Here is a 19,377-nt window from a genome sequence, read left to right on the forward strand (position 1 = left end):
AGTTTCTAACTTCAATTGTATTATAGCCAATTTTGCAGAAGAGCTAAACCTTATTTAGAAAAATCAAAATAGAGCTCGGTTTGAAACCAGGCGGTACCACATCGCCTCCAAGGTCTTCAAGTACTTTTGTCCCTGCTTTGCAGCATGCATCATAGCACAGCTTCTAGGGAATGAAAAAAAAAAACAAAAACAAAAACAAATGAACCAACCGAAAAAAACGACCTACCATGTCTGGTGTCCTGTTCAAAGCCAAGCACTAATCTATGCTAAACAGTAACTGTCAAAACTGGATCTAAGTGTTTAGAGTTAGGCTCAGCTTCTGTATTTTTGCCTGCCATTTCCAAATGAGGAAAACGCTCACGCTGCCGGGAGTATCCGCACGCCGAGCCTGACGCAGGATGCTCGCACGCTCAGCAGCCTCGTCCTTTCCCATCCAGTAAATCCTCCACTTCCCGGAGGCACGAAGCCTACTCCTCGTGGGCAGCCCCTGCAACCGGAGGCCAAACCTCCTCACAAGCGTGGGATACGGGTGCTGGGGTCACACCTGGCTTTTCCCCGTGGTGGGTAAGGTGCAAAGCATCAGCATCCAGCTGCCACCACTACCCAAAGAGGCAGGAGAGGTTCTTAAAAATCACTCGCGTGGTTTCCAGCCCCGAGAAGGGTGTCGGGGGTGGGGGTGGTTTTATAGGAAAGGTAAAATACTTCACGTTATACAGGAAGGATTAACTTGGGAAATGAACTGATATGTGTTGGATTTTATTTGGAAGAAAAAAAACCCTGACCTAGAAGTTAACTTGAAAGGGTGGAAGAGGTGTGAAATACAGCAAAACAGCCCTGTCAGAAGAAAGCTGCTGTGCAGAACTCACATCACACACTGTAAATTGAATGCCAGCTGTGTAACAGTACTGCCAAGCCTAGGCATACGAAGAGCCTGGTTTAAGAAACCCCTGGTACAAAAGAACATCCCTCCAAGTCCGAACGCTGTGCCGAATGCAATCACCCATACTACTAGGGGTTTGGGTTTTTATCAGGGAGAAACATCAGGAGCGCTGTAGCGAAAGCAGCACAGCCACAAGAGCCCTCCGAACGAACTCCTGGGGAAGTTCTCGCCCTAAAAAAGCGCGTGTGAATCGCGGCTCGCTCCTTTCCCCGAAGGTGGGAAACCTCACGGCTGCTCCCGCACGGGAGGGAAGGCGCTGCCAAGGTTTTAACGCGCTGCTGCTGGGAGCGAGCGGAGAGCAGCAACCTCCGGTGTCAGAAGGCAGAAACGGGACCAATCACAACTTCTGCGCTGCTGAATGACATCGGGAGCCCTGCCTCTGAAACTTGTGTTATTTCTTCCCCTCGGCCGACTTCAATTGTTCCCACCACTTGGTCGCAGACTCGGACAAGTTGCCAGATCTGCAGGCGGCTCCCGCAGCCCGGAGCAGGCTGCTGCCCAGCTCCCAGCACTCGGCAGCGGAGGTAAGCGACCTCTTTTCTTTGAAGCTTTTAGGGCTCGCAGCGAGGCACCCTAGCAGTAGTCTTCTAAATCAACTCCTCTCCTCGAATTAACAGCCGGTTCTACATCTTCATTAAAAATACGGAAACTTAGGCATCACGGCTCTGCGTCACAAGGGTAACGCTGTGTTTAAGGGGCAACAAAAACAGCTGAGATTTCCTACGTGCTGTGGGACACTAACCGTCCTCGGGTAGATGATTTATACAGGCAGCATCACAGCAGAAGCGAGCAGCTTTCATCATTCGCCTCTGACCTTTGTCCCTCCTTTTAACCTGCTCGGTTTTTTTTCTTTTAAATACGAGACCCACCAGGAGTAATTCACTTACAGTTTTGCAGACACGTGCGTCCCCACAGCTGCCTGTTCCGCTGCCCCACGAAGGTAAAGCTCCTTCCCCACGTAACTCGGAACAGCGCCTTGCTGATGGAGCACGTTGAGAGCGCTACCCTTTTTGTGCTGTATGGTGAAAAAGTACCCTTAACTAAAAAATTTAAGTGGTTTACAGCAGTAATGGAACTGTAATTGTACCGTGTTACTCAGATTTCCATTCTGGCTACTGAATTCATACAGTATTACTGCTGTGAATTCCTTTAAGGGTTCTTTCCTCCTTCTGGTCATTCTAACTGCCAGTTTTGTCCTAGAATGCCTCTAATAGCAAATAAAATAATCGCTAGGATTTGTAACATCACGAACTGAATTTTTAATGCAGAAAGTAATCCATTTAATCCCAACTAAGGGAAGTGCGTAGACACTGTGCAACCAAATACCTTAGCTTTAAAATCTGTGCGAACAATAAAGACACAGAAACACACTGCATAAAGGATATTTTAATATTTGGATATACAATTATTTTTAAGAGGAATGTGATTCATGGAAATGCAGGTGTACACTCTAGGGAATTTCTCCTTAGAGCTGCTGCTCCCCCCTCTACCACATCGTTAAGGTTCTGCTCCTAGAAGACAGGCAACCCCCTCACTCACGCTGTGAGGCAGGGTTTCCCTGTTACTGAACACACACCCCCAGTTCCTTTCCCCCAAACTGACCGGCAGGCACCAGGTAAGAGCACAGACCTGGTGCTCAGCTCCCCAGTACCGGTCTGTAGCAGGCAGCTACGGGAAGCACCCGGGTGCTCTGAAGGCAAGCGATCTGCTACCGCGCTCGGGAAGCTGCTCCCAGTAGGCTGGAGCAGTGCGTTAGCCCCTCAGTGCCTCCGAGACAAAGCCTACAACCAGCAAGAAGCTTCTGACAGACACAGATGTTTTTTTCAAGCCGAAAGTCACTTAAAATGCATTTTCAAGTGAAGAGAAGAGTTTGGATTTATTCTGTCAGAGTGCCTTCCCTGTAGCATACACACTGTGTACACACACCTGTAATACCACGCAGCTCATGCACGCACACGCCCAGAAACTTCTCTGCTTGCCGCAGCTCTTCCTGGCATACACCTGTAGCTACCCAGGGTTAGATTCCCATCCACCTCCCCCTAAAACCTATCACTGCACCGGAGAGAGTTGCTTTAAATTGGGCAACAGGGTGGCTCAGCTGTTAAGTCAAAGCCAAAAATTTCACGCTGGTAACATCCCACGCTGCAGACATCCAAAACTGAGTAACAACAGCCGACAGTCGTGACATAAGTGTGCGCTACATAGCGGGTGACAATTGTGATGAATCAGATGTGAAATACTGCATTTAGGCCGTAGCAAATAATGCCCCCCCTTTTTGCCACATGGGGATGAAGACAACTATATTATTAGTGCTCTGTGAGACCAGGTTTATGTATGCATCACATTTGTATTTTTAAAAAACTGCATTCAATTCTTATCCTTCAAAAAGGTTAGAGATATAGAGTCTTTATTGTGTAACACAAAAAAAATCACTAAAATCAGTTCATAATCCGGGATTTTTAGTGAATTTTTCAGCAAACAAAAATGTATGGGATACACCTACACAGGAACAAATGTACATTTTTATGTGCTGTAAGAACAGTTTGAACTAGCAATAGAAAAGCACTGCAACTGAGAAACAAAAAGCCCCACAGGAAAGTTACATTATGAACCCTAGACTATCAGAAACTGGAAGACTGCTTTTGCCTTCTCGAGACTGAGTCCTCTTAAGAGGACTTTCCTGGCATGGAGTTACTTCCCAGAACTTGAATTTACCTACTATTTTCTTCTTTCAATCAATGCCATGTCTTTGTCCCCTGAGCTGCTGAAAAGGGTAAAAACACAAGGAAAAACAACTCTCAGAATCCCCTTCCACTTGTTCCTTTTATACACGTTAGATGCACTTCAATTTTCACTTCAGTTCAAATTGCACCTACCACATTTCCTAGTAACAGTAATGTCAGAGGTACCACCAGAACCTAATACCCCCCTTGAAACTACACGGTTTTAAATATTTGGCATGTGTAGTGGAAGAAGGAGTTTATTGCCCCATAGAAAAGTTACTATGCAATAGGTAAATCATACTAACAGGTTAGAAAACGTGCGTGGCATTACACATCCTATTTTTAATAGGGGAGCAGATGAGTGTGGAGAGCTGAGGCACTCGCCCAAGATCCCACCGTGCTGCTCTGCAGCAGTTGTAGGGAATTTAACCCAGAGTTAAAAACGAGCCAAAAGCTTTAGCTTCCAGACTACTTTAATGGACCAACGCAGAGATAAAAGTCACAGTTAGCCCTGAGGTATGTGGATAACTCCCAAAACCAAAATGCCAGGCTTGGTATGTTCAAGTGTTCATCAGTTTAAATACTTGATATCCACACCTTTTTTGCTCTCATGGACTTGAACTACAGATAAAGGCTCTTACTAACTGGTGATCTCACTTCGAGAATATGGAGAACGTCAAAACTAGTCCAATGAAGACTGGAAAAGGAAAGAATTAGTAAGAAGGGGAAAAAATGAATCTAAACTGTTGCTTTTAAAGTGTGAGCTTTCCCCATCCTTTCCTAAACATGCAAAACACTGACACTTCAGTACAAAAAGGACTTTAAAACAAAGAGAAAAAGGATGAGTTTGCTTTTCCTGTTACCAGCACTTCCCCAAATCTACAAGCTGAATTGTTGTTACCCCATCCCAAAGCAAAGTTTTCCACATGCAATTGAAAAAATGACAACATATCCCACAAGTCAGCCTCCAGCTCTCTTCAATGACTTAATGTACTCCAGCTGCGGTTTTCTGTTTCCCCTCACACAATCCTTGCTCTTTTTCCACGCTCCCCCACTCTTCCTTTGCTCATTTTTCTACTTTCCTCCCTCGGTCTGTCCTCTCCTGCACTATTTTCTGCATTTGGGCCTTCACCCATCCCCATCTCTGTTTTTGACCTTCAGCCCCTTTCACGTTTTCTTAACATGAAAGTGTATATATATATATATATATATATGTATGAGTTTTCTGTTCTCTGCAGTCAGGTTGTTGAATTGGCTAACATTTCTTCCCTGGTACAATTGCCTAGTGCAACTCTCAGCCTAGAATCAGAATGGGAACCCAAATTCTGCACCCTTAGTGTAGATAAATACAAACCCAGCTGCTGGGGTAAAACCCAGCAAGTCACCTCCAAACAGTTTCGTTCCTTTTACAAGAAAAAAAAAAAAGCAGTATACCTCTGTATATCACTTCTGTACTTGAAAACCTGTAAGCAACTTCTGTTTTTATCAACGGAAGCTTTTATTCACTGAACCAAATTGAGACTAGACAGCCAATTCAGATGGCCTCCTTCTTCGCTCCCTTCTCAGCCCTCATCTTCCTCACAGAGAAGCGGACAATTTTCAGACTTGAGATGCTCCAACCGAAATGATTCCACACAGCCAGTGAGGAGGCATTTTATGGCAGGGTTCAAAACAAAGCAACACAACCTGAAATAAGATATATACATTAAGGTAGGAAGCTAGCAAAGATGATTAGCATGCCTACACATTAACTGCAGGCACCGGGTGCAGGCAGAGCTTTAACCCTCTGCTACATCTCCTCCCTGGGGGGGTCCACACAACCCACAGACAACTGGGACAAAAGGCTCCAGATTCAACTCAACTCACAGCGTTTCTTCTTCACTTTAGCACCATGCATACAAATCTTTAAATGTATCTCCTCTGAACATGCAATAAACCTTCTTACCTAGGGGCATCATACTGTTCATACAAACACAGAGAGCAATTTCTTATGCCAGGTAATTTTTGTTAACAGCTCTGAACATGTCCTAGACCAAGGATCACAGAACTTGATGGTACTTTTTTGCATCACTATGTTTATGGTTATTGAGAAACCTATTTTCAGCTGATGAGACTGAATTGCTATTTTTTGAGGACATTTCATTGCAAAAATCTATGAGATATACTATTACACAATACTACTTTTAAACAATACCTTTTCAGGGCTTAATTTGATCGTATGGGACAGCAACAAATCAAATATGTCAAACCTCTCCTATTCCACTGATATCACTGCTGCATTTAGTAAACATATGACAGGAAACAGGCTGTGTCTAAAATTGCTGTGGCATTTCCAAAGGAGCCAAATTTATCCCGTGTGACTTCAATGGAGTCAATGCAGTTGCACCACGAATGAGTGTGGCCCACAGTTTTCACTTTGGCCACAGATCTCCTCTCATGGTGAAGGACACTTAGAAACAAAGGTAAAAATAGCCTAATGCAAACCTGGGAAACAGCCACATGCCAGCCACGATGGAAGCAGTAACTGTGATCGGTGACTCACCCTGTGGCGCTGGGCGTAGGGGATCCCCTAACAGGGAAACATGCGGGGTGAGCCTGGGGAGCTGCCCTGGGCATAAAGCAGGTCTTTCACATCCATCAGCGATGCTGGATTAAACACAGCTGTTGAGCCAACAGCCTCCCTTCTGGCCTTGTCACACCTGAGCACAACACTGTTTGACATTAAAAAGTCAAATGCAACTTGCCCTTTTGGTGCACTTTCCTTTCAACAAGTGGTTTGTACACGCGTAATACTACTTAACATTGACCTAAAACACAGTCAGGGGACTAAAGAGGAGAACAGCTCCTACCTGTGGCAACGACCGCCCTTCACTTCAGTGTAATTGTTTTTCAGGCTGTCCATTTTGACCTTGCTAGCCACCCAGCTGCAGCTGTGTTACTGACCCTGCTTCCGTTTATGCACACTTTAGGTGGGTGACAGCGTCATGGAGCACTAACAAGCCAGGTATGTGTTTATTACTTGAAACCATGCACTTGTAAATTAAAACTTGTTGAAACACGGGCAGAATTTGCTTCCTTTGCTTACAGGAAAACTCCCACAGATAGGCTTAGTAGGTAAGGTGACATGGAGGTATTTTAAAAACTTCCAAACCCACGCAAACTGTTAAGAAAACCAAGTTACTGTATTTTGACCTTTCCTGGTCCTTTCTCTATGCATATTTCTAGCCACAAATTGTATATGGTCTAACATACACTACCTTCCATTTTTTAAAAAAGTCCCTCTGTATTGCCGGGCTGGTAGCACATGTTTAAATAGCTAACACCAGCCTGACTGCTCAACTGAGCACGCCAACTACATGCTTCCCCACAGGCAAGAGCACTTCTTGTCCTCCCCAAGACATCTCCTGCCTCTCCTCACCACTGATGGCTCACAAGACTGCAGGCCATCCAACGGGGCCCACAGAAATGGGCTTGGTGTGCATACGCGCAGCTCCGACCCAACCCTGCTCCAATCAAACTTAAATCAACAAAATCCCAAACAAAATCCCTTAGTGGTCCTCTACCATGCCCCGTCTGAAAGACACTTTTTGTTTCATTTTAAGGTTCTTCCATTTTAGGCATATCTATAAACAAATCCATGGACAACAGTGTCTCCGACTCAGTCAGGATGTCACATAATTTATGCAGCAGGACACCTAAGCAGTTGTTTTCCTTCATCTGACATATACGAACAGATAGGAAGACAGGCATAGGTATCATTTCTTGCCAAAAAAAGAGAGGCCTTATGTATCACGATACACACTCATAAAACACTCAGGGGCAAGCTCAGCTTTCACAGCAAAGTTTGAGAGATGCATATACCATCGTCATCTTAGGAAGTAATTTCTGACATTGCCACCACACCTGGAGAACGCCCTTTGCTCTGAGCAGAGCAAGCACACACGGTCAGCCCCTCGCCACGCAAGGCTCACAGAGGAGGGTTTTACACCCCAGCTATGTGCCAGGAGTTTTAAGACAACTGACACCCCATGGCCATCTGCCATCACAAGGGAGACAATTTCCTTGAAATAAAACACACTCACTTACGGGACAAAGTTATACACATGCTTTATTTTGCTCCTCATAGCAGCCCTCTGCCTGTGTGCCTGAACTTTGTAACGCGTGGTGCCACGTGTAGAGAAAAACACTTCAGTCCTTACTCTGCTTTGTCTGACGAGAAATATACTGAAATTCCTTGCCTCTGTGATGCATAGCTTTTAGTTACACACCATGAAGTATTTTGACTTGGAATGGCAACGCATCAACAAGATTTATTTCCCTCCCTTCCAAAATAAGGGGCTGGGAAGCCAGATGGCCCGCGCAGGGCCCTGACAGCCGGCAGCCAGAGCCAGGCCTCCTGGCCGCGAGGCCTGGGCCTCCCGCCACGCCACCAGTCTGTCAGGTGTGCTTCAACCAGTACCAATGCGGGGAGAGGGGGTGGAGGTCAGCCCTGGCCTTTTCACAGCCTGTGAGGGCTGGAAAGATTACCCAGATCGTGGCTTTAGATCCTAAGTCCCCCATTTCCATGGTTTCCGCTTTACAATTCATCGCCCCTGCCAAAAAGCAGGTGCTCAGTAGCCTCCGGGAGGAGAAGCACTCTACAGCACAAACCTGAACCTGGAAAATAGAATTGTCAAAATCCCATTTTAAAATAAAACCACTGTGAAGGCAACCTATTTATTTCGGGCTTCTTAGGGCTTTAAAACAATCTCCGTTTGCACTTATCAAAGCACTTTACTTCTGCGTTTCTAACTCTTCACTTTCCTGCTTTCCCAGCTCCACAAAGGCTGTCTAAAACAAAAAGAGAAGATAATAGGCACTTTGCACTGTTCCTGACAACTTCTCTTCTTTCCTGCACTCCTAAAACCTCTGATTTGTGCCCTCTGCTTTCTTGTTGCCATGGAGAAGGTCCAATACATAACCCGCTCCGCTCTGAGGAGAGCCTCAACTATTGAGGTCAACCCACAAGCACGCCAAAGGCTCCAGGAGCTCTTTGTGAATTTCTGCCTGATTTTAATTTGCCTCTTGCTGATCTGTATCATTGTGATGCTCCTCTGAAGTTCCAGCACTTCTCTGCACTGTCCTCTAGGAAAGCCACCCAAAGGGAAGAGAGACCTCCACCTCCAATCCCAATGCAAGGATCCTCTTGGGAGAGGGGCTAGCACTTGGACTAAAGCTGTATGCCAACCGCCGCGCTATTCTCTTACCACCTGCTACATGTATTAAAAACACACTTCTGTGCAGAACGGTGTCTAGAGCCTGTGTTACACAGCTGTGCATGACCTAATTTACCTGTCTCAGGGGCAAGAGCTGTCTTTTGTGACTGGTGTAAAGCACTGCCTCTCCGGGGAGCTGGTAAGTTTCTCCGTGCTTTAGCCAGCTCCTGGTGATTTAGGCAGTACACGCAAACAGCAACTGCACTTTTTCAGGGCTGAGTGTCTTTACGTTCCTCTGAAAGCCCGAAAGCCACGGGGCCTGTTCCAAATGCGGCCGCCGTCTGCCCAAAGCAGAGCTGCAGGCACACGGATCACAGCACAGACCGGGAGCATTTCTGCTCTGCTTACTCCAAGATGCTGCATCTTTGCGTTACCGACTGAAGGCATTCAAATTGCTCTAGCGTTTTTAGGAGAATGAGAGAAAGAGAAAAATACCTTCTAGCCCAGCTTACATTACTTCAAATGCTTTTCTCCCTATTTACGGGATCTTATATATATGTATATACACACACACAACTTGGATCTGAAAAAAAGGCAACTCCACTCACAATATTTATCACTGTTGCACTTTCACTAGATATAAGCTTCCAGGTTTAAAAGACATCTGGAAAGATCTTTCACCATGTTTTTACAGAAATATTGACACTACCATACTGGTATCAAAGATTTCATTTTCTGTAACTGACATAACAATTGGCACAACTGAAAAATCAAACATAGTTCTCCAAGTTCTTAAGACTTGGCTTCAGACAAGTTTATTATGGCCTGATGTAACGTATGCAGTAATCGCCTTAGTTTAAAACTACAAAAAAGCTTGATATTTGCCAATGTCATTCTAGGCGGCTTATATTTGATGCGGTAAAGCAAAAGGTTTAGGTTACCCTTACTACTGTGACTGGGGTATACCATAAAATCCCAAGTAACACCACCATCCTCAACTGCAAACACCCCGTAGAGAACAAACAAGCATTTTCCTAAGATAAATGATAAATATCATTATGCACAGGAAGGAAAGCGTTGCAGAAAAATCTCTTCAGTATGTAAACCACAGTCTAAACACATAAAAGATGAAGTTTCTGCTCCAGTAGTTATTGGTAATAAGCCTGAGCACACTTCCAACCATCCGGTGTGTTGCTGGTGTTAAGCTAAATTTCTAGAAACTTTACACAATTTTCGAATTTAAAGAAAGCTCAAGAATCCACAGACAGAGGTCAGACAGACATCTATTTTCAATAGGAATCTTTCTATACCACCTCATGCAAGCAATCCCATTGATAAATACAAAATATCAAGTTTACCTTAATCTCATATTCTGCCTTTAAGACTTAACGTTACCTAAATCAAGGTTGACAATGAACAGCTGAGCAGGAAGAGAAGAAATCTTTGAAAAAAATCTATACTGGATGTAATGAAAGCCCAGTGGTGATGCACATCCCAACTAACAAATAGATATGCTGAGAGCAGATCTCTGAAATAAGGTTAATCGCTATAGTTAATTAGTTACTTGTATGAGGATTAAGGCAAGCACTGATGAAACCAGCAACACAGGCACCCCATTTCAAGTTAATCTATCAGCATTACTGACTACAACTGTCAATATAAATCTCAATTCCTGTTTCATGCCTTTTGACCGCTCCCACAAATGCATGAGATTTTTGTACACGTACTTTCCCTATTACTACTTTTTAAGAAAGTTCACGAACATAGTGTACTACTTCTGTGGGGAAAATAATAACCATCATAAATAAAGTTACTTTCTTCTCTTTTTAAAGCTATATTTTTGTGATGGGCAGGGTTTCTAGCTTTAGTTTGCTTTGGTAGCGTTTCAAGAAACTTGTACTGGAAATAATCTAACAGTTTTATAGTACTGAAAACTCCCTGAAAAGGATAGGTGCTAAGAGTAAAATATAAACACATATATTTTAAGAATATGTTGGAATTATGGGCTCCATAAGCCACTAATATATGGAAGTCAAAGCAAAGCATTGCTAAGAATAAAGAAAGCACAACACCCCATAAAAAAAATAAAATACCCACATCTCTCTTATGTACCTGAAAATCCATTATTTATTTAAAAACAATAAATAACCAATAACAAAGCCAGGATATAAATAAGCTGGAAGTCCTGCTGTTATTTTTCAGTAACGCAGATAGATTGCATGTACCATAAGGTTCATTTCTGTCTCAGGGTTCTATTGATATGAAAAACTGCTACCACGCTCTACATCACAAAATGTCAACCAAACCCAGAGATAAAACCTTCTGTACATAGTAGTATTCTTTGTATACTTGTAAGAGCTTTACAACTAGCATCTACTGTATTTTTATTTATTAAAATGACTGTTTGAAAATATAGTAATGCATAAGATATTCAAATACAATTAAGTTTATAAGAAAGTATCCATCCTATTATCTACTTATAAATTAAAATGATGTGAAAAAGAACTAGTTATCACAAAGCTTTCTGATTCTTTATACCTGTTTATTCTGTTTTGGTTTTCAACAGAAATCTTGCATATTTTGCTATGTCCAAATCACTTACACATACTTAATTTTCACTCACCAACTAGTACACATAGCACTAGTGAATTTTATGGAAGTGTAAGCAATAAGTTCAATACTTTTATGAGCCATAATAAAAATTCCAGACACAGCAGGTGGCTTGAATTAAGTTTTCTCTTCTCTGTTCTGCTCCACCCAATGTTATGTATTTTTGCTACTTTGTCTTACACACTGATAGTGAATAAAGAAAGCTGAACAGGCAATACTGTATCACTCTTCTCAAAAAATAAGAAATAAAAATAAAATCAAAAAATGGTTCAGTGATTTAAATGGCAAACATCTGTGGCAGCTTTATACTGGGAAAGGTTTGGATCAGGAACAAAAAAAATACATTGGATTTAAAGATGCATCTTCTCAGCCAGGTCTTCAGCAGATGTTGATAGATCCACCAGTTTTTCCATTTTTCCATTTCAGAGTTTCGAGTTTTGTTCCGGATAGCTGGTAAGGCATTTTAAAGGGCAGCAGGAACCTGGTACTTTACCTACACTGCTGTGCCAGAATTTGAGCATAGAGTAACAAAGACATTCATTTAGAGAGTATCCTGGCTCATATCTGGAAGCAAACTACTGTACTGTACTACTGTAGGTCAGACACCTACCTTCGTATAGCCATTAATAGTGTCTGTCAGAAAACGATTAGAAAATATTTGTGATGTCCTACAAGATTCATAGGTATCTTTTATTTAACACTAAATGCGTTCCTTCTATATTTGACCTAGATGTTAAAATCTGAAGAAACTCTGTGTTTTGCTTACAGAAAGAGATGAGCGAACACCTCTTGCTTGTCAAGAGGATTAAAACCAGAATACGTTTGTAAGGATTCCTTTAAAAACTGATGTTCATCTTAGTCGGAACCCTGGTAATTAAAGTCATTTAAAATAGGTCCCAGATTTATTGGAATATCTGACAACCAGTTTAGAAAAATACGATTGCTTTATAAGCCTAGGGTTTTTTCTTTTTAAAGATAAGAATGCCAAAAGTCCCATTGTTGTATAAAATACAGAACTATAAAACACTGCCCTCTTGCGATCTTCCCTAAGAATTCAGCTGAATATTTAAAGGAAGTTTTGGCAACATTTCAGCGTTAGGGCTCACTGGTCCTATTTGTTTCCTCCATTTTTATATACACATTTCTGCACATAAACTGGAATTGCTAAGTTATTAATATCATCTTAAATAAGCTATTGCGTACGTGCTATTAGAAGCACTGAGATGCATCCTGTGCCAGCTCAATCTAGATTGTTAATAAGGAATTTGTAAAGCTGTAAAGAACCCCACGCAGCACGCTGTTGGCAAAACAGCACCTACCACGCGGCATGATGCCGAACCCTAGAAGTGTAGGAAATGCTCCTTTAAACAGAGGTACATTTTTCCCAGAAGCTATAATTTTCATATTTTGCACTTACAAAGATCTTGGAGAAGTTGTTTTTCAACAATCTGTTGCTGGAGTCTTAAATAAACCCCGATTTCCAGCAGAATGACTATTCCCAGTGGGTCCTGAAAAGTTCCATGCACATGGAAAAAGTAAATAAAGAGCCAAAATGTATAAAATTCACGTCCTTTCCCCATTAATCAGTTCTTCAGAAGCACAGCAGTAAAATGGAAGCTGTCATTAACTTTAAATATTTATTATTTTTTAAGGTATTTGGAAAAACAAGAAGGCCTTTGGGAACACTCAGATTCCTTTTTGGAAGGGAAAAATCTGGGTTTTGTAAACAAACAATTTTTTCTTAAGTGGCGGAAACTAAGAACAGGTAAACAGCTGAGGACACAATGAAGTTCATGTGAATCTGCATTGCTTCTAACTCAGCAAGCAGCCCAAAGCTACAACCAAGGGTCTGTTCCAAGCACAAGAGGGCGGACAGATGCACATTATGGATCTTGCTCACAACAGAGGTCTCAACTTACTTCTCAATTTCCTGCTCATTGTCTTGGTTCTGGTGCTCGCATTCATCCTTGTGAAGCTGATGTGAACCCCTGTGAGAGTCTTTTTTTTCCCCCCCCAAATCTCATTCTGAGGGTTTGGTTGTTGTTTTTTTGCAATGATAACATAAAGACATCAAACTATCTGACCATAAATATGCCAAGACTGAAATAACTGACAGAGAAAGTGTTCATGTACCTATTTCATCAGAAAGTGAACCTAAAAGTATACAAAATTATGTCCTGCCATTGACTAAAGAAAGCATCTAGAGCCCTGCTGAGCACAGGAAGAAATCCAAGTGTGCGTGAGCAGCTACTTCAGTTTCCTCACTCCTACAGCTGACCTGCATTTAAAGATCTGCAAACGATCAGCAGCCTCCAAGGAACAGAATTTCCGCAAAGGGGAAAGAGAAAATCAAATTTTAAAAATGGGGTTTCCACAGAACGGATACTTCACCAGAAATATGACAGGAAGGCAGAACGGAACACCTACATGGGGTTGACAGCACGCATCAAATTACCTGTGGAGAGCGAAAGCACGGATGCTGTAGATGGAAGAAGAATGGCAATGAACTGCAGCCTGCAGCAGCTGGGATTTAGATAGGTGAAGTTCAAATATGAAAGCATAATTATCAGTGACCTCTTTTTCGACACCCCTGGTTCACAGCAACACCTTACAAGCCAGAAGCCATTTGTGTTACACAGCAGTATCGAAAGAAGCTGCGGCTAAGACAACAGAAAAGAAGGGACGTTAGCACAGGTTGTCACACCCGCGCTCGTGAAGCCTTTAACACTGCTGTGCAGGTGAGCAGTCGGTGCATCCGCACAACGGCGAGCGTGCTACGTCCCCAACAAGTCGGATTTACCTCTCGTGAGCAGGGCGAGGGTGCAGCGCGGGAGCCCTCGGGCTGCATTTGACACACCTCTTGTTACCTGCCAGAGCAACTGCCCGCCCACTGCTCGTCCTCACCCCAAGCTGCAACGTCAGCTTCTCAAGGGACCTTCGCGGGATGGTCTGCTTTCCCCACGGGCCCTGGGAAGGACAGTGACCAACGAGAGCTCGCTTCTACTGGACTTGTTTGCCCAGAAGGTAGCTCTACACACCTAAGACATGTAGGGAAAGAAGGCGGCCAGAAGTAGATTACAGACACTACACTGGGGCCAAGCTGCCTACTCTTCAGCATCTCTTTCCCAAGTACGAATTGGGAACCAAGTATACCACCACATGTGTATTGTACGGTACTTTTCATGCCATACACATGAGTGTTAGCAGTCAAAAGACACAGCTATTGCCCATGGGATGGGGGAACATCCAGTTCCCAGCTGTCTGCTGCCAGCAGAGCACCCCTGGTTCGGCAGGTACGCTGCTGACCCAGCACCTCCCGCAAGCACTCACTGTGTTACAGAGCTGATCTACTTGTGGCCACGCTCGGGATTTCCAGACAATTGCTGCTGTAGCTGAACCAACAGCAATCTCCAGCAGACCCGTCTGAGCTGGATATGTAACAGACTTTCCGAAGGAAAAGACAACATGCTGAGGGAAACGCAAAGTTCACGCTGGTCCCACCACGAACAGGCCTCCACGCCGCACTATGTCCTCCAGCGCACAGGCACCGTTAGGTGGGGCAGCATGGATAGGCAACATGAAGTTTTTTCTCTCGTGTGCTTTGAAGTATGTGCAATAAACATTTAAAATAGCTTCTGCAAACTATGAATCTACAGCTTTTTTTATGTTGATACAATAATATCAATTCCTATTTGTATTTAGAGCAGAAAACTTTGCACAGCTCTATCATTGTAACCACTTTATCATTTATTTTGGTTATCTTGAAATACTCTGCTTTAAAAATCTGTAGATTTATATACAAGGGATATATGTTTTAACAGTTCTGTTGTTGTGTATTGTTTAGAAGGATTTCTACTGGTGCTTGACACCAATAAGAGATGGCACAAAACATAACCAAATCCACAGAAATGATATGAAGCTCACTCTCATCTAAAGAAGAGCAGAAATGGTTTTCCCAGCAAAATGGCTCTTCACTGATACAGTCCTTGGGATCACACACAGCTTATTTTATGGACGTTCTTCTGTACATACAAAAGTTTCCTTACCTTAGGGAAACCTGACAGTTGAACAGCTCAAATAAGTTAAATGAGTCAGCATTGAAAAAAAAAAAATCATAGATTCCTTTTTAATAAAAGGACAGAGATGAGTCTACCAACTCCACCTACCACTTATTTCCAAATCAAAAATCACACACAAAGTCTGTAAGAAACTCTGCTATCAGCACATAGCTACCCCAAACTTCTCCCAGCCAACAATGAAAATTACAGAATCTTAAACAAATGTCGAAACGTGCGTTTTCCTGAGATGACGCACAAACCGGCAGAGTTACCAGCTAACCAATGCCAAGCCTCTTTTTGCAATCAGGCATGGTCCAAGCTTGGTTTACCATCATCTGCTAGCACTCAGCCTGAGCCCACACGTTCACTACGAGTGGAAGCCCAGTTGTCAGACTACGGCCAACTTCATTGTAAAAGAAACAGAACACAAAAGCTCACAGTAATGAATTAATTCTGTTAACCACAGGTTATAATTGTTCGTGTTATAAAGCTTTATCTTGCTGAAAAGTACGGTTTCATCAAAATGTGACATGGGAAAAATGATATTATCTTTTTTCCAGTCTTCTGACCTGTCAGGATCATATGAAAAACTACTTTCGGGTTCACATTTAAGAATAATTTTTTCTGCGGCAACAATGTTATTTGAAGCATGCTGTAACGTTTTCCTTCAATTAAAGTTTTACATGACGTTTGCCAATATTTAGGTATGCATGTGGTTTACTTCTGTTTTGAAATGACAATTGTTGCAGCATCTCTTAATTTCTCACTGCATTAAAATATAATTCGCAGTAACTTTTATATACATGGTATAAACAAGGCAGTGTTTTCCTCATTAAAGAAGAGACAGGAAACCAGATACATTAAAGGAAAAAGATGCACTCAAAATTTCCATCTATTCTCTCTGCTATATTCTGATACAAGTTAGCTCACCATGAGGAAATCCTACAGATGCCCCATGAACTGGAACGAAAACAGATTCATCCTATCAGGCCCAAAACACTACCAGAGTTAATAAACAAGCTGAAAGCTTCTGACAGCTTCTGAAGCCTTCTTTCTTACTGTATCATCCCCCACAGGTTTGAAGGCATGCTTTCATTTTAAACTTCATTTCTGGAATAACATACAGCATCTACCTAACTGCATTCAGATGCCAGGACGAGGCTTTAAGAAATGCATTTATATGACAACATACAGTCTTCATGCAGCCAGATTTGTATGTCCTCCCAGTTCAATGGGAATCCCTGTTGTGTATTATAAGCGTTTTCTCTCTTTAACCTATGCCTAATCATTATTTACCTTAGGGTTTAAAACAAATTTTTTAAAAAAGTATTAGAATGGTCATGTCTGCTGAAAGACTAAAAGATCTGCTGTACACTGAAAATAATTAAATTTACGGTGAAATAGAAATTTGGGGAGCAAAGCGCAACAGAAAAACAACAGGTAGCTGGTGGGTTCAGTCAAATTCAGACTACAAAGAAAGTGAAGAGTTCTAATTCTGACAGTTAATAATCTTGGAACAGCTTTTAAGGGCTGTAATACATTTTCTTTTACAATCAATTTAAACTCAAATCTTATTTTCTAGAATAAACTCTAATTCAGAATTCAGCAGGGTAAAAAGTCTCTACTAGTCTGTTATGGGCATAATAAAGCAGTCTACGAATAGATTTTTTTAAGTCCAGTAGCTACTCCAGAGTGATCAGTCCCCAAAATCAACTCAGGAGTTAGCTGTAGTCTGTCCTTACCTTCCTAGTGACAGTTGTTCTCTATACTCCCTCCCTCTGCCAGCCTACCTAAAACATACACAGAGCTGCTCTACATTCACAGTTTAAAGCAAAGTTTGTTTTGTTTTCTGTTCATGGCAATGATAGTTTTAAAGCAGAATTATGATAAATGGCATTTTTTTCAGTCCTGTGAAAAACGCTACATTTCCACCAGCATAGACGCTTACCTATGAACAGTAAAATAGCAAAAATATTACCCACTAACAGGAAAAGAAAAATAAAAGAATTTTATTGAGGATTTTGTGGTGTTTTTTTTCATTCGCCAGCTTCCTCTGAAAAAAATCTTAGGCTTTCTGTTCTCTCTTTCCTACATATATATTTCGCTTAGGATTATAAGTGTATTTATTTTCTCAGAAATAATACCATCTCTGTTCCCAGGTGCGCACACAGTGCATAGCTTTGAAAAAAGTTACAAAACACTACACAATATCTTTGGAAAATAATTATAATTATGATGAGGTTTCTTTAAAAAAATAATAATATTGTGTCAAAACAACGTTCTCCTTTCCTCACCTGTTCTGTCCTTCCTCGTTACGGCTGTAACCTCTGGGCAGAAAGGTGGCGAGGAGGCAGCAGAGGACACCTGGAGGAGCCCAAAGGCTCCAGCTCTTGCCCATGCTTTATTTTTCTGCTTCATGGGGTCTTACCTGACAACCCCATCTTCTTGCTTGAGGAAATCTGACTGACCATGTTTCAAGGCCCATCAACGCAACCCCAAACCCCAATCCCAGTGGAAGTGCGTGTCAAAGCCACCAGAGCTCCTCCGTGCCCGTCAGTGCTGTCCTGCTCCCTGCGGTCCCTTGCAACGGGGAGAGGAAAAAGCAGAGAAACGCTCCAAGGAGCTCCCCTGTTACTAGGGGCTGACCAGAAACTGACAGCCCAGCTGAGGAAGCGGGGCTCCTATCTGGATCCTATGACACATACTGATCTGCATACAAAATACCGATCTGGATACGAAAATAACCGGAGCAAGACAGAACGCTTTTAGGCAGAACTTCAACCTGCAATGTTACAGTCTCAAAAACCTGACAAGCTGCCGCACCATTTTATAAAAGCGGCTAAAAAGATAAACGATGTTCGTGCTCCCCCTATTGGCTCGGTCCTCAAAGCACAGCCCAGCATCAATTCCTGCGTGCCTTTCAACCGTGAAAAGACGTTTTACAGTAGTAACCATAGTGATATACATATTATACACATACAGGACTTCATCTGTGCCAAACATGCAGCTTTGCCTTCATACAAAAAGGGAACGCTGTATTTCATCGCTGCTGGACTGACAAAGCGCTTGTGAGAAGAGAAGAACCTGGAACGATGTCATTTTTTCAGAGGAACCCGTAAGAATTAATATAAAATAGCTTCAACTTTTTAAGTTGACAATAATAATACAGATCACCATTAAGAGCACAACTGAATGCTGAGAACCTCTGAATTTGTCAGTCTTTCCTTCAATGCACAGAGAAAAAACAAAATCTGAGTATAACTGTTTGTAAACGACTTAATGTACCTTCAGACTGGAGAAAACAAGTATTTTCACATACAGCTAGGTTACCCCCACCCAGACAATATCCTTTCAGGAAAAAATATCTATTTTAATCTGTTTGGGATTTTTCTGGCAAGAAAATTTTACCAACACAAGTAAACTTGAACATTTATATTAAAATACTGTTGTCCTTCACAAGCTACCTTTTCCCATTAGGCGAAGAGGTAAAAACAAAGATTGTGAATCATGTTAGAAAGGTGTATCTGCCTCTTAAAATCATATGCTTGATTTTTTTCTATATGAAAAGCCTTCAAATACGGCACGTAAAAAAAACATTATTTAAGTAAACCAGATTAGAGTCAGCTAATAGCAGTCAACTAATTAGTTAAAAAATAAGCATTAATATCAAACGGAATTCAGTTTTTAAGTCCTGGGCATAGTGGTACTGAATATTTGTTCTTGTGGTATGTAGATATCAGTCTTATTTCTGTGTGTGCAAATGCAGTCTCTGCAAATCAATTTAGATCAAAATAGACATTCACACTTGCCCCGATACACTGCAACCAAAAACTCTCTTTAAGAGCTATTAA

At 42.1% G+C, this 19,377-nt stretch overlaps 2 protein-coding genes across 6 annotated transcripts in view; one reads left to right on the forward strand and one right to left on the reverse strand.

Moving 5' to 3' along the window:
- CEP85L (centrosomal protein 85 like) overlaps positions 1-19,377 on the reverse strand; it is a 148,633-nt gene that overhangs the window by 48,731 nt on the left and 80,525 nt on the right. The gene's annotated exons all lie outside the window — the stretch shown is intronic.
- Positions 198-16,225, forward strand: PLN (phospholamban). 3 transcript variants are annotated; one of them, XM_040554289.1, is made up of 3 exons: positions 198-1,464; positions 6,557-6,667; positions 8,479-8,944. In XM_040554289.1, the coding sequence occupies exon 3, from the start codon at positions 8,602-8,604 to the stop codon at positions 8,758-8,760; it is 159 nt and encodes a 52-aa protein (XP_040410223.1). In that variant the 5' UTR covers positions 198-1,464; positions 6,557-6,667; positions 8,479-8,601; the 3' UTR covers positions 8,761-8,944. The 3 variants fall into 3 exon arrangements, 1 of the variants encoding a protein (XP_040410223.1); XR_005819081.1 differs by having other exon boundaries at positions 755-1,464; positions 8,792-8,944; XR_005819080.1 differs by lacking the exon at positions 8,479-8,944 and adding an exon at positions 13,121-16,225 and having other exon boundaries at positions 923-1,464.

The sequence above is a fragment of the Cygnus olor genome, chromosome 3, assembly GCF_009769625.2.
Source record: "Cygnus olor isolate bCygOlo1 chromosome 3, bCygOlo1.pri.v2, whole genome shotgun sequence".
In the NCBI taxonomy this organism is placed as follows: domain Eukaryota; kingdom Metazoa; phylum Chordata; class Aves; order Anseriformes; family Anatidae; genus Cygnus; species Cygnus olor.